The following is a 16,590-nucleotide window of genomic DNA, read 5'->3' on the forward strand; positions in this document are numbered from 1 at the left end:
AGCACAAACAAGCTTGAGACCAAACAAGATGATGACTACTCGTTGAAGTCCAGAATGGAGCCAAATGATGAGACTCAAATCTCCGGGGGGACTTCTAGATAGCTGCTTTAGCCAAGATTTGAAGACACATAACAAAGCCATTAGAACCGCCCCAAGGACTGTGTCACGGAAGCAGGTTCCAACGATCAAGTTAGATGGGTTGGTAGATATGAGATGATTCTTCTTAGCCAAAGAGAACTATCTTGTAGTGATGGGGAAATATATGGGCATGGTAGTTAAAGGTGGAGAGTAGTGGAAGACCCTCATCCCATCCATGGAGGAGCTACTATTCATTTTATAAGGGACAATTAGGTCAAAGGAAATTAGGTCAGGCCTTGGGCCAGCCCACTTCAAGCCCAGCTAGCAAGGAGCTAGGCAAGGTTCCCCGGAGGGGCCAGGCAAACGCCAAGTGGGACCGGGAGGCGCATACCAGACAAGGTTGGAAGCAGGTGCCAAAAAACGCTGGCAGGCACACACCAGGCAAGGTTGGCGGGCGTGCACCAGGAAAAGCTGACAAATGAGCGCCAGACAAGGCTAGCAGGATAACATCAGGCAACGTTGGCAAGTGATCGCCATACAAAACTGGCTGGAGAGCGCCAACCAAGGCTGGCACTCCAGAGCTGTCTGGGCCATGCTAATGGACCTAAAATCATCAATAAATATATATATATATATATATATATATATATATATATATATATATTCGAATTCTATCTTATTACAATTTAAAAAAAATATATTTTTTTAAAATAACCGTTTTGAGAGTTTTTACAATAAAAAATGAAAAGAAAAAAAGTCGCACCAGTGAAATCAAGAGAGGGGTTGTGGTCAATGTTTTTAAAAACCGGTTTGAATCGGTTAGACCAAGAACCAGAGAAGGAAGCGGTTCAACTAGCAGCGGTTTCATGTCTATTTCTAAAACGAAATGAACAGTCTAATTTTCAGAAAAAACTCAGTTGAACCGTTTAAATTAAATAAAAAAATGGGAATAAATCATTTTGCATAACAAACTTCGGTGTTTTTTTACATCTATTTAAATTTCTTTAAATAAAAATACATGGTAAAAGTTATGAAGTTTTTTATTGCGTTTATATTCATTAAATCTATATTTTGTTTATTTATTATATTTCATTTTTGTTTTTATGTACATGGATTAATGTAAACTTCATGATTATTTGTTCTTAATGTATTTATATTTATCTACAACTTCTATTTGTGTGTGTATTTATACATAGAAAAATAAGAAAAAGATAAAAATTATAAAACCGATTGAACCGTCGATCAAACCAATTAAACCGATTGAATTGAAGCCGGAACCGATCACCATCTACTGGTTCTAAAAAAAACGATTTTTCAAACGAGAAATTAAATGCACTCTTATTTTTTTTCCTACGTATTATCCTACCTAATCAAATGATAACATGTGTAATATTTAATGATCATTTAATGAAATTTAATTATATTTTGACTGCTCGTGATTTCAACGAGTTCATCAGGGACTCAGGATTAATGGAGCCAAAGATGGGAGGATTTCGTTTCACTTGTTTCAGGGATGCCGATGCAAAGCTAAGTAAGCTGGACCACTTCCTTCACAGCCCCTGTTTCCTTGACATTGCCTCTAATGTCACTGTCACAACATTACCTAGAGAACTATCAGACCATTGCCCGATTCTTCTATCAAACAGTAGACGAAACTTTGGCAGTCCCTCGTTTAAATTGTTCAGTTCTTGGATGCTTAGAGACGGATTTGAAAAGGCGTTCATCACTAGTTGGAATAACTTTGTGGGTTTTGGTACACCAGACCAATACCTAGCTGCCAAGCTAAAAACATGTCAAGAAGGGTACTAAGGAATGGAGGGCTGCTGATCATCCAAAAGAGGAAGTGGATCTACGTAATCATAAACTTGTTGTCGAAAGATTAGATCATGAGGCAGAAAAGAGAAACCTTACAGAAGTGGAGCTTGAGCAAAGAAGAGATAGCTTTAAGAAGGTGGCGGAAATAGATAAATTCAAGGCGTTAGACATCAAACAGAAATCACGAATCAAATGGGCTGTTGATGGTGATGAGAACACCAGATTTTTTCATGGGTATGTGAACAGCAACAACAGGAAAAATGGGATTGATGGTATTATGATAAATGGGAACTGGTGTACTGATCCGAGTCTGATCAAGATGGAGGCTTTCAATTTTTTTGCTGAAAAATTTAACGAGAGATGGCCTTCCAGACCTAAACTTGTTAGCAGACATTTCAAGCAGATCCTTCCGACTGACAACGAGCTGCTTGAAACCCCTTTTACCCTCCAATAAATAAAAGATGCGGTCTGGGCTTGTGGTAATGAGAAGGCCCCGGGACCAGATGGCTTTTCGTTCAAATTCTATAAAAAATATTGCGATGTACTGTTAGGTGACATAGCCGCGGTGGTAAAACATTTCGAGAGGCATGGGAGGATTGATCAATCGTGTAATTCCTCTTTTATATTCCTAGTTCCTAAAATCAAAGACCCGTCCTTTCTTAGTGACTATCGACCCATAAGTCTCATAGGCTCCATCTATAAAATCATTTCCAAGCTTCTAGCAAGCAGGCTCAAGATGGTACTGGGAAATTGTATAGATGAGGTACAATCTGCTTATGTGGAGGGGCGAAATATACTTGATGGTCCGCTTGTTGTCAATGAGGTGTGCTCGTGGGCCAAGGCGTCGAAGAAGAAGGTGTTACTATTCAAGGCCGACTTAACAAAGCATTTGATTCTATCAATTGGGGGTTTTTGGATGCAAATATGAAATCAATGGGCTTTGGAGACACATGGAGAGGATGGATTAAGGGGTGTCTGGAATCTGCAAAATCATAAATACTCATCAATGGTTGCCCGACGGATGAATTCCCCATCACAAAGGGTGTCCGACAAGGAGACCCACTATCCCCATTTCTCTTCATCATTGCTATGGAGGGACTATCGGTATCTATGAGGGCAGCCTGTGAACGAGGTGTTTTTAATGGAATTAAAATTCCAAATGGAGGGCCGGTCATATCTCATCTACTATACGCGGATGACGCGTTATTTCTTGGTGAGTGGTCGGAGGATAATATCAAAAATCTGTTGAGAATTCTTCATTGCTTTCATGTTGCATCGGGCTTAAAGGTGAATTTCAACAAATCACGAGTATTTGGAGTTGGTGTAAGCACGCAAGAGGTTACAAGGCGTGCAAGACCTCTCGGGTGTGAACCGGCAAAACTACCCTTCAATTATTTGGGGGTACCTGTAGGGGCAAACATGAATCTTATTAAACATTGGAGTCCCGTTATTGATAAGTTTCATGTGAAACTATCAAAATGGAAGTCCAAAACTCTCTCATTCGGGGGCCGGCTGACCTTGGTGCAATCGGTGTTGGGGAATTTGCCTACATATTTTCTTTCTTTATTTGTTGCACCTCAAGGGGTGATTGACAAACTAGAACGCATTAGAAGGTAGTTTCTGTGGGGAAATTCTGGAGACAAAAAGAAGATCCACTGGGTCGCATGGGACATTGTTACTGCATCTAAAGAGGCTGGGGGTCTAGGCGTGGGAACGATCAAATCTTTAAATATCTCCTTAATGGTTAAGTGGTGGTGGAGATTGAGGACTGGAGCATCAACAATTTGGGCTGCGGTTATTAAGGGTATACATAATTTGAACTCAAAACCAGATGACTATTATGCTAATAATCGACTACCAGGTACTTGGAAAAATATTGTTGGAGTATGTAAAGAGATGAGAAAAAAGAACATAGCATCTGAGGACATTTTATGTAAACGAACAAATTCTGTAGTTGAATCTTGGACATGTAGGCTGACTTCAGATGGCATCTTTGCTGTCAATGCGCTACGAAAAATTTGGGACAGGAGCTTACCTATTTCCGGGAGGAAATTCGAATGGATTCGTGAAATTCCAGTAAAGTTGGTTTGCTTTATATGGAGGGCATGGCTTGGAAAAATTCCAACAAAGTTAGCACTAGTAAAACGTGGGCTCTCCGAGGGAGATATAAAATGTAGTCTTTGTGATGAATGGGAGGAAGATTCGGATCATGTTTTGGTTGGGTGTGAATATGCAACTGAAGTACTGAGCTGGATCTTTAAATGGTCCGGTGTCATGATGCCCCCAATAAGAACTGTGGTCGAGTTGCTGGATTTTGCCAACAATTAGTCGAATAATCAAAGTAAAAGGAGGTTGTTCTTGGGGATTTGTTATGGTGTTCTTTGGGGTATTTGGAAACAAAGAAATGATAGAGTGTTTAATAATTCTAAGACGTCCCAGCTAAATGTGTTGATATCATTCAGTCCACATTGTTCCTGTGGATGAAAAATAGGAAGAAAAACTCTAATATGGTGTGGCATAATTGGTATAGTAATCCATTTTCATGTTTGTAATCTGTCAGTTTTAATTCTTCTACTTGTACTCATTCTGCAGCTTCTAGTTACTTGCTAGTTGTCTGTTTATTTATTTATTTTATTTGTCAGTTCAAAAAAAATACATGTTATTATTAAAATAGATAGCAAGATCTACAGAAGGCTTTTAATTTCTCTTTTGAATCATTAAAATTGGTCGTTTTCCCCGCTACGCATCCTCCATTCTTAGGGACGATGTTTGGCAGTGATAGGCAAATAACAAAATAAATTAAATAATAATAATAGTGTTAATTTATGAATGTGTGTGGTGTCAGGTGAGGGATGTTGGCGTGTTCCCTTAAATCCGTACTACAGTACAACTAGCTTTGCGTGAGACCTTTCTCCATTAAACCCCCCCCCCCCCCCCCCCCCCCCCCCCCCCCCCTTCTTTTTTTTCTTTTCGTAAAACATAACCCTATATTTTATTTATACAAATTATATATTATTATCATTATTTATACGTATCCACACTAAATTTACTTTTATACTAACAACTGATTCATATAAAATATCAATAATATTGAGTACGTTTTATGATATATTTATATAGAATATAGATAATATTTTAGTTATCAAATGAAGATCAACAATTTTTTAATAAACGTTTTGTATCAAAGATTCTATCGATATTGATTGTGTAGTTTTAGAAGCGTATAATTAGAAAATAGACGAAGTTACCCAATTGGTTTCTAGCGTTATTTAAAAAAAAAAAAAAATACATGTATTCCTTTTTATTTTTTTTAACAGTAGTGGGATTAAACACACCAGACTAGAACCTAGCCGGGAAAATAAAAAGGTAAAAACAATAACATTAAGAAATAACAATATTTGGGTTTTGAAACTAACCCAACCAATTAATAGAAAACTCTGTACGCCTACGATTAACCCAAAGATACGATTGAGTGACAATGTTGTTAAAAAGATCGGCCAATCTCCACCTTTTTTTTTTTTTTTTTTTTTTTTTTTTTTTTTTTTTTTTTTTTTTTTTTTTGTAGCAAATAGGAAATTATTTCTACAATTCCAAATCACCAAACACCACCTCTAACCAATTTCTAAGAGACTTATGTAAATACAGAGGCGAAAATGATGAAATCCAGTCTTCAAGAGAGGTCAAAACTGAAATAGAAAGATTCCAAAATATATATATATATATATATATATATATATATATATATATATATATATATATATATATATATATATATATATATATTGAACGACAAAATATATTACAAAATTACAAAGGCTCTTGAACAAACAAGTTACAAAAAACAGTTTAGAAGCATTAGAGAAACATCATTGAGACCAATCAAGCAAGTTGAAATTTAACTTATGATTAATCCAAGTGAAAACGAAAGATTGTATGTCATCCGTTGTCTTCGAAGGGTTAACTCTCGGGTGCTTAAAGATAATTCGGTTTTTGCCTCTCGATATTAACCATAAAGTCAAGTAAATAAAAGAACCTATTAAAAGAATCATGTAAAACTCCATATTTCAACCTAAAATAGTAAATTATTTTAAAACATCATCAAATCATGGTAACAAATTGTAACACCCCCGATTTCCCAGGTGTAAAATTCCACGGTTTCATGTATATTATAGGACCTACTCGACGAGTTGGCTGCTCCAACTTGTCGTGTAGGAGTGGATCAGCCCGCGTGGATTTTAAGTCATACTCAACGAGTTCGAGTGCCCAACCTGAGGAGTTGAGACTGTTTAGTGAAAACCTTAATTTCCGGGGTTTTGCACCCTATTTAAAGAATCTATAAACTATTGTTGCATCCCTGATCGTCATTTCAACCAGTGAAAACCTTAGATTGAGCTTAGTACCTTCTTGTGTGTGTTTGAGAGCTTAAAAGGTGACTCTTGAGGAGTTTTGCAAAGAGACTTGAAGATTGAGAAGCTTGGATCAAGAAGAAGGTTGTAGGTCCATCATCTGTTGTGAATTGACGACCAAAATGAGGTATAAAGCTAATACCTTGACTTCTTTATGCTTAGATCTTCTATTGGGAATGTTTATGACAAATTTTTGGGACATTATGGAGTCACTCTCGGGTTTGAAATTGTCATAAGGACATGGTTTCAGATCTGGACTCCTCTAGGTCCCCATAGTCATAAAGTCATCAATTTTATCAAGCTTTGTCCCTTCTCCATACTCTAGACCTTTAGTGAGCTTAGTTTTGGGTGTTTTAACCTTGTGAGGCCTTGCATGCATGTGAAGTTAGCAACTTTACGTGGTAACTTCATCCTAGGAGGTTGGATTTGAAGTTTGGAGCATTGGAATCGACTGGAATGAGCTTAATGTGGAATAGATGAAGAACTCGACGAGTTAGGCATCGAACTCGATGAGTTGAGTCGGGTTTCCCGCTTTTTGGATTCCGAGTGAACTCGACGAGTTAAGAGCACAACTCGACGAGTTGGTTAGGGTTCTCCCCGATATTCTGGACTCTGGGTAAACTCGACGACTTGGCGAGACAACTCGACGAGTTGACTTGAGTTCACCCGTAAATCGTAATCCTCACTTTTCATCTCATCCACCCCTCTCTGTCCCTCTTTCATCTCTTTCTCCCTCTCAAAACAACATCTGCATATTTCTCATCATCACTTTAGGATGGATTCACACACACACTTTTTGAAATCGATTGAGAAGGTGAAGATATATCAGGAGACGAAATCGATTTCAAATATGTCAAGATTCAACCACTTTAAACCCAGTAAACCCTAATGACTCGATTAATAGGAGTGTATGTGTGTATGTATTTTCAGTCGCAGCTCTCTAGGATCCGATTTAAGGGTGGTGTTTGGTGGTTCAGGAAAGGGATCAATGAAGGTGTTCGATTGTGGATGATGAAGGTGAAATGGGAGATGGTTTATCAAAAAGATTAAGGGTAGTGTTAAGCTGTTGGGTTGATAATCGATGATGATTCTTGAAATTGATTGAGATGGTAGGGGTGTTGGTATGCTGAACCCGATTCTGAAAATGGTTGAATGGGTATCACGTTATTTGTTTTATCATTCACAATTTGCTTTACAATTTGTAAATCGATTCTACCATATCTGATGTCGATTCATTCTTGTTTCTGTTAGACTAATCTCGACGGTGACTCTTAATTGATTGAGATTTGTGAATTTTTTTTTCTGATAATGGATGGAGGTGATGTTGGTGAGACTGAATTTTATAGTTGTGGCGGTGGGTAGATGGTTGTTGATATGATAAGAACACGAAGTGGTTCAGGTTGTTGTGGAGAGGGAAAGATGATGATGGGTGATTCATAAAGAAGATGATGAACATGTCCGATTTCTTCCTCTGGTAAATCATTAGGAGAGAGAGAGAGAGAGGGCCCCTTGTTATTTTATTAATTATTAAAATAAATAAATTAGTATTATATTTAAAAAGGAATGAAAGAAAAATGAAAAATAAAAACCCCAAGGGTATTATAGTCATTTCAATTTTCGGAGGGACTATTTTCACATACAAACTAGTCCAAAAGGACCACCAATCCAAAAAAGTCGTGGTTTGGACTAAAACCCTAAAAAAATGCATACCACAGGGACCATTTTTGCAATTTTGTCTTATTATTATATTATAAGAATAATATATTAAAGGAGAAATCATATTATTTAATTAATATTGGTCATAAATTAATTAGGAATTAATTTGGTGACTAAGGGGGAACAAAATTATGATGGGGATCCATCATATTTTCGTCCAGAGGCCATATTCCAGAAGGTTCCATGGGTTGCTTGGTGACTTAGTTGTCCATTAGGGTTTAGACTGAAACTCTAGCAGCCTACAATATAAATAAAGACCCTTGCTTACAATTTTCGGCACTTTTGACTCCAAGAGAAACCCTAGGGCCGATTTTAGCATCCTCCCTCCTCTCTCTTAATTGCCTTCTTGCTTGTGTGGTGTTTGTGAGCCATTAGATGAGTTACACTTGTGACTCTAAGCTCAATACCAAGAAGAATCAAAGGATTCCAAGCCAATTGAAAGAGGTAATCACTTAGATATGTTCTTATAGTGTTAATTTCGAATTATGCATGCTAGATCTAGGGTTACAAGTTTTGGATGAATTACATGTACAACAGAGAATCCTAGATCCAAGCTTTAGGGTTTTGTATGAGCACATAGGATGTTCTTTTATATTAAAACCATCGGATACAAGACTGGAGGGACGAACCCGAGCTGAGAGACCGAAGGGTCTTCACTGAGAGACATGACCGGAGGGTCTTTATTGAGATATAGCCATGAGAGGCTAATTATTTGTGTGTGGTATTTTGGGGAACTCACTAAGCTCCGTGCTTACCGTGTTGAGTTTAATGTGTTTCAGGTGCTTCTGTTGATCCTGAGAAGGTGAAGGCACAATTGTACACATCCGTCGGCTTATGGAGATTTGAGGATATTGGGACACTCTGATGTTGTTTTATAATAACTTACAATTTATGTGATGACTTGAATTTACGAGTAATATTTGAGAACTAAAAATGAAAATTTTCTCTTGAAATTTGAGGTGTTACAATTTGGTATTAGAGCCTTGGTTTGAGGAATTTGGACACACTTTCGGGTATGCCTGGACTCAAACTGAGGAGTTGATAACTTTTCAAAAGAAAAGAACTTTTCATCACACAATTTTCCAAGGAGAGTAAAGAGTTTTGAAAGCGAAACTGAAGCTGTGTGTACAATCAGCCAGAGCCTGAGCGGTGATTTCCCAAAATACCCTTACTTGATTATGTATTGTTATTATTGAGTTGATAGAACTGCATGCTAGTATAGGGCTAAAGATCTGCTCAAAATTGCATGCTAGTGTGCCTGCTTAGGAAAGATGACTTATTGCCTGTTATGTGAGCTGGTAGTGTTGTATATGTATGATTAGAGATCTCCGAGGAGTTGAGAGATAGGATTGCCTGAGTTCGGTGATGCCTTTTGTGATATGGATAAACCAGTTGGAGTTGTATACCAGAGTGGTTCATGTGTTGGCGGGGGTTGCTTGATGCCCAAATGCTACTTTCTTTGTGCTTTGTGGAACTCACGAGTGATGTGAGTTAGCTAGAGTAACTAATTAACACTGTGAGGAGTCCTTCAACAGCTGATGGCAAAGAAGTGTGAGAACCTAGGAGAGCCTAGGGAGTAATTTTAGTCTGATGAGTGCGTTGTTTAAAGGTGATTATTCGCTGGAGAGTGAGCATGTGTAATGGGATTGGTTGATCGAGATGGTTGAGCAGCTACACAGGAAATACGGGACGATCCATGTGGAAAGTATAGGTAGATGTGGAAGGTAGTATGGACCTGTACTACTGAAAGCAGAGGACCCATACTCAAAACAAGGAGAAATCCACGGGTTCTAAGTAGCAGGATGAGGGAAAATAACATGGTTTGGGTACCATGATTCGTAGATAAGTGTGTTCCGTCTTTACCGATTATCCCGCTGTGGTTTTCTAGACTAAGAGTGGATATGGTGAATTCTGGGGCCAGAAGGCCATGTCGGTCACGCTTAAATGGATTATACCTTGCGATAAAAATTGAGTTTAGGCCTCGAAGGATTTGGCTGGTGAAGTGCCAGTTGGAGTCGCAGGACTCAAATAGGAAGTCGATATATGATGCGTTGTAGAGGATTGCAGTCTGAGTCGAGTGATCGGCCGATGGTTAGGGATGGCAATTTCTATGACGAGGATTAGATTATTCCCATTTTCCATTTTGGAATGATGGGTGAGTGAGGAGAGACAGAAGCTTTCCACATCACAGATCATTCAGTAAAATGCCAAAATTACAATTAGATTTAACTAAGCTTCGTTAGAAAAAAAAACAGGTGATCATGTCATCGGCTTAATTAGTTGTTTATAAAATGCTTAATAAGCTAACAACCACATAAACACATGATCACATAAGTTCAAGTTTTAAAAGTAAATAAAAAATATTGATTTCTAAGACTTAGGACATTATATTTTGAAAATTTTAACCAATTGTAGCATCATTAGGACATTATACTTCGAAAAATATATGAGATCATATCTTATTCTATAAATTAAGAAAAAATGGGCTAAATGGAACAAAAACCAATATACTTTCATTAATTTGTTTATTATGACATCCTACTTTCATTTCTTCCTATTACAACATTCTAATTTAAAATCTAACCAATTATTATATGAATGTCATCCAAATACAAACTATATTGTCCCAATAATATAAAATTTGAAAAGTACAATGCTATAGTTGTGTAGATTTTTTAAACATAAGAACATGTTGCTATTTCTTGCATATTCCTTTAGTTTCTAACCTTTTCTTTCTTGAGTACGACCATGTAGAAAGGATTGCACCAATATATTGCAGTTCAAATATATGTCAAAATTCTGATACTAATTACTAACTTGTAGTTCTCTTTATAATCTAACAGTTACGTGCACCCAATTCCCATTTTCTCCCTTCACCAATACCTTAAGTATTGTAGTAACAAAATATAATTATAAATAATAGAACCAAACATAGATACATGAATACAATACATATTTGTTAAAGATACCTACAAAGATTTGTAATGCCACCAGAAACTTTCTTTTTAGAGAAGTATGACTCATCCAAATTTGACCACAGCTTGAAAAGGTTACATGTAAGAATCTTGTGTTGGGACAAGCTTGAATTTAATATTAGAATATCGAATTTCCATGTGACAGCACATGCATCCCTTTACAGGGCCTACACGTATTCTCAATGACTAACCAACAGAGAAACCTTCGAGTATTTACCATCAGGGTTAGCCATTTCCTGCAGAGTTGTAGGTGTAACCATGATAGGCATTAAAATCTTGAAGCGTAAAACTGTTGTGGTCATATATTATCTTGCTTAAATCAATAAGTATACGCATTTCAAACCTATTTTTGTATAAAAGAATTCAAGACTAATGGTATGAGGATAGAACTAAATGAAGTGAAGAAATGACTTACAATATTTTTGACAAAGCATTTCGATTTCCATAAGATTCCATTGAGCTTCTGCACCCGATGCCTAATAATCATAGATCATCTTGGGTAACTTTTATTTTGCAAGTGCTTCATATTCCATTACATTGGTAATCTCCATATTTGAAGCAAAAGAAAACTCGTTGAAAAATGAAGTATAAGGTCAATTTGGAGAAGTGTAACAATTTTTATTTCAACTTATCATTCATATATTAAATTTACAAAGTAAGTATTACATGGAACAATACAGATAAAAAAAATTAGTACCTCATGCTCTTGAAATCAATCAACTGTAACCCTTAATCAACATCTTCAACCCTGTCAACATTTCAGCTATCACCACCAAAGTAGGCAGTGACTACTCTTGCGTCTCCTCCATAAAGCCGATAATAACGGTTAGCAGAAATCTTGGATTTTTTTTATTTCAATGGTGTAGTTGATGGGGAAATTAATATCAGTTTTGAGTTGAAATGAGTAAACGACCCCATTTGAAAGTGATAAATTGATTAATCATAATTTTTCTCGAAATTGGAATAGAAAAAAAAATAGAAATAGGTGTTGTAGTGACAAAGAACATGGTTTGACATGCGGAATTAAAGCTTGCACAATTGAACATGGTGATTTGGGTGTTTAAGAGATATATTGAATGTATATGGTGTTACAAAAAAGGACTAGATCTAGACTACATAATTAACACACACTTGCACACTCACTTCTACATCTCCCAAGCACACCTCTACAAGTGGACAAACCCACTATTTATAAAGGTGTTTACATGTCTCTCTTTCACTCTAACATGCAAATGGGTCTAAAGGCTAAAGCACCACATGCAAGTGGCTTTTACAAAAGTCAAACATTTACAAAGTCATGAATGAAGAACTTTGTACCCCAACATTCTCCCCCTCAAAGTTAGGAATGAATGACCTATTTCAAATCTTCCAAAATCAAGCACTACGCGGTTCGAGCCTCAAAGGTGACACATGTCGAAACGAACTTCAATCTTCAATTCTTCCATGACTCTTCAATTTGGGCTCTAGGATGTGAGACCTTACAAACCGAGCAGCAACGAATGATTAAGAGTATTCCAAACTCCAAATAATCACCCAAAAGTTGCGCATAAAAACACACCCCAAAAATCTTCAATACAACCAAACCCATTTCGAATATATCACTTCCGAACATTCAATTGCATCATCTCGTAGTCTTCAAAACTTCAAGATCACTTCGGTCATCAAATCCGCGTAATATGAAAAATTCAAGTTCGAATTTCCATATAAAACTTCTCCCCCTTTTTATAATCAAAATTTGATTATAAAACTCCAAAGGAAAAAGAACGTGCTCTATTTGGATTTTTTCATGTCAAAACTCCCCCTTAACATGTGGCATAAACATTGTGCTTCAATCCGGAAAATCCAAAAAATATTGAATTTTTAGCTTCGTTCACGGATCGCCTTTGACAAAATTTCTCAAAAATGGGTAGAAATTGTCAATTTCAAAATTCTGCAGTGACCCGTTGCGCCCAAAACAGCCAAATATGCAAAACTCTCCCCCTTTTCCAAAGCTGGGTAGAAAGCGTCAATTTGCACAAACTGCAGGGGCCTGAAATGCATAATCTTCAATTTTCAACAAAAAATAGTCCTTTTCGAATTTGGGTGCAAACTGCCAAAAATTTGAAGTCTTAGGGACCATCTTCGTATATTCTGCCCTTTTTGCTCAAACATACGAAGACTTGTACCAAATATGTGAAGCCTCAAACAATTTTCGAAGTTGGGTGAAAAGTGTCAAACATACGAAACTTGCTTTAATTTGCGAAGTGACAAAAATTCAAAGGTTCAGGGGCTGTTTTCAAAAATGTGTCAATTGACCAAAACATTCGAAGCTTTTTGATGATATACATACGAAGCCTTTTTCCAATTGACAATCATTCGAAATTTGAAGGACTACATTCGAAAATTTTTCTTCTTCAATTCATACGAAGACTATTTGTCAAAACTTATGAAGCATACGAAGCCTTTGTTATGAACAGTGATGAACAGTAACCTTCTTTACCCTTCGTTAATTGAGAAACCCTTGAATAAACTCCAATAACTCTTCGTATGAAAATCAAAAATACCCTTCGTTCCATTCAAAAACCCACTGTATTCTTCCCATTTCGTTTAAACTCAAAACACTTTCTTCATATATTCAGTATCGATCTCCAAGCAACAATCCTTTCCATTCAAAATTAACAAACTAAGACCCTTCGTTCATTAATCAAACCAACACACCCTTCGAACAAAATCAACGATCGTGACTCCAAAATCAATACTCGATCATCAACTTAGCCTTCGCTTTAATCATCCAAACCAAAATGGATTTCACATCACCAACCCTTCGAAATTCAAGAATCAAAATCCTTTGTTCAACAATATTTCACTAAATCAATCCATCACCCATATCGATCTTTAACCCCTTCACAAATCGAAAAATCAATCCTTCGTTTTTCTGTTTGTTTTCCAGTTCATCAAAATTATCATCGACCATCGGATATCAATTCCTTCCCAAAACGATCTTTGTCATCAACAATTGAACTCCACCTTAACCAATATCGATTCTTACTTCGTTCTTCACTGTGATCACCAACTTTTGTTTCAAAATAATCAATCGATTCCAATATCCACTTAGATCTATGATATCGATACCCGAACATGAACTGTGTTCGGCATCAAGAACGCAGACCCACTCGATTTTGAAAATAAAATCAAATCAACCTTGATTTCAACATTCACAAACCAAATATGACTCGTATCAACTAAAATCGTCAGTCAATTCATTGAATCTTCAATTTCATAGCGAGTTTGACTTTTCTTTTCTTTGACTTTTTCGAAATCAAATGCAGAAAAACACGAAATTGATGAATCTCTCAACAAAGTTTAGATCAAAACAAGATTGCTTCACTGTTCTTCATAACCTTCATGAATTCTTGATCGACTTTATCGAAATCAAAGACACATATTGAAGTTTTTCAAATTTTAGGTTAACCAAAATCGATTTCATCATATGCCATTCATTTGAAATCGAATCTCAGAACCAATCGATCGATTAAAAGACATGAGAAAATGCGAATAAGAATTCAAGACCGATTGAATAAGAACAAAATAACTAACGGATACGATTGTACAACTTGTAAATGCACAAAATGAAGACCAGTGTACCATTGAATCGTATATATGATTTGAATGAATAAGCTTTTCTTTTCAAGATGTTGGATCAAGTTAGAAAAACGTATGGGCTCAAACCATTTAAATGAACAGTAATCAATCGGAATTTTTGGGCCTTGATTTTAGTTCATGAACAGTAAATGACATGATTTGGGCTCATTGATAAACCGGATGAACAATATCGGGATCTCAAGATATGAAATGAATCACAATGAATTTTGGACTAGTTCTTGATTCAAACGAACACATGCAATTTGAAACTCGAATCGAACAAACGAATATAAAATTGGATATGGCTTTGATCAACGAAAAAATTATTGGATCACAACAAATGGGTTTTTCAAGAAAAATTTGATCCAATGAGTCAAATGATCAAAAATCAAGAACGCTACGCACGAATTCAATTATTATGAGTGATCATAGAGAGAGACTCACCAAAATTGATCAAATTGCGACAAAAGTTGCCAAACTGAGAATCGTTCTTCAAATATCAGCTTGATCTTGAAGACCCGCTCTGATACCACTTGTAGTGACAAAGAACATGGTTTGACATGCAGAATTAAAGCTTGCACAATTGAACATGGTGATTTGGGTGTTTAAGAGATATATTGAATGTATATGGTGTTACAAAAAAGGACTAGATCTAGACTACATAATTAACACACACTTGCACACTCACTTCTACATCTCCCAAGCACACCTCTACAAGTGGACAAACCCACTATTTATAAAGGTGTTTACATGTCTCTCTCTCACTCTAACATGCAAATAGGTCTAAAGGCTAAAGCACCACATGCAAGTGGCTTTTACAAAAGTCAAATATTTACAAAGTCATGAATGAAGAACTTTGTACCCCAACAGGTGTGATCATAGTGAGATTCTTTAGTCTCTTGACTTTTCTAATTGCTTCTGTGTCAGATAGAGCCTGCAAGTGCTTTCTCACTTGTATACAAACAGGAAAATGGTACGTATGAAAATAAAATTTTCATTATTGACAAATTCCATTGAGTATTGATCAATGTGAATTTAAATCTATGTTGTAGAAGTTTCATTTGTCTTAAGCTATGGTCAGTGAAATCATTAAAATTGAAGAACTTGACACCTTTCTAGCAATGGCATAAAATAGGTTCTTAAAGGCATGCTCAACAAACATGAACCATTCTCCATATGAAACATGTAGTTGGTGATCTGTAGCAGATTTCAGTTTTCCTATAATCAGTGACTCATATTTCATAGAAAAAGAACTATATAAATATTCAACTTAACGTTCCATGTGTATATATTCAATCAGTGAATCCCTCCTTTTGTCACTTCCTATTTCTGATCGGTTCCATGCCTAGTCGACACTCCACATGCTTTGCATCCCAGTTGGTTTACTCCAACATTCTAACAGTTGAGCTTTTTCAACATTGAAACAATGCTCCTTTACTTTTATATGATAATTGCAACAGAAAAACCCAGAGTCAGTTACCTGAACAAATTAAGTAACAACAGGGACTAAGAATAAAACATAAGAAACAAAAATGTTATCACACACCTATCTTTTGCATCTATCATCCTCATCGCTCTCCTTGTTTGATTCCATTTCCCTGTAATCTTCAAGGCCTTTTCTAAGGAAAGAACCAACACTCATAGTCCAAAATTTGTTCAATTTCATTGAAATGTAACTCTAAGAACTCAAAAAAGAAGTAGTAACTTGAGGATTAAGTGTGGTACGGTCATATCATTCCCAGAAACAATCAACCAAATTGTCCAAAGTAATCAGAAACGTCAATCAATCTCGTAGTCGTGGGTGATGAAGTTTCAGTTCACGTATGTAACAACCCGAAGTTGTTCATCGCCGAAAACCCATTCTACCCGTAAAACTCGCTGTTTATCGATTCATTCCAATTTCGTTTTTGGGTTAAATTAATTAAACTTATATGTTTATTTGATGCAATGAGTGTCCAAACCCCTTAGGAACTCATGAA

General features: G+C 36.4%; 1 protein-coding gene across 1 annotated transcript; it reads left to right on the top strand.

Annotated features, from left to right (window-relative positions):
- The first annotated feature begins 1,548 nt into the window (after positions 1 to 1,548).
- On the top strand, positions 1,549 to 2,347 carry LOC111899176 (uncharacterized). Its single transcript, XM_023895059.1, has 2 exons — positions 1,549 to 1,880; positions 1,957 to 2,347. Exons 1-2 carry the CDS (start codon positions 1,549 to 1,551, stop codon positions 2,345 to 2,347), a joined length of 723 nt encoding a protein of 240 aa, XP_023750827.1.
- Positions 2,348 to 16,590: the final 14,243 nt, after the last annotated feature.

This window comes from Lactuca sativa, chromosome 4 (genome assembly GCF_002870075.4).
Source record: "Lactuca sativa cultivar Salinas chromosome 4, Lsat_Salinas_v11, whole genome shotgun sequence".
Lineage (NCBI taxonomy): Eukaryota > Viridiplantae > Streptophyta > Magnoliopsida > Asterales > Asteraceae > Lactuca > Lactuca sativa.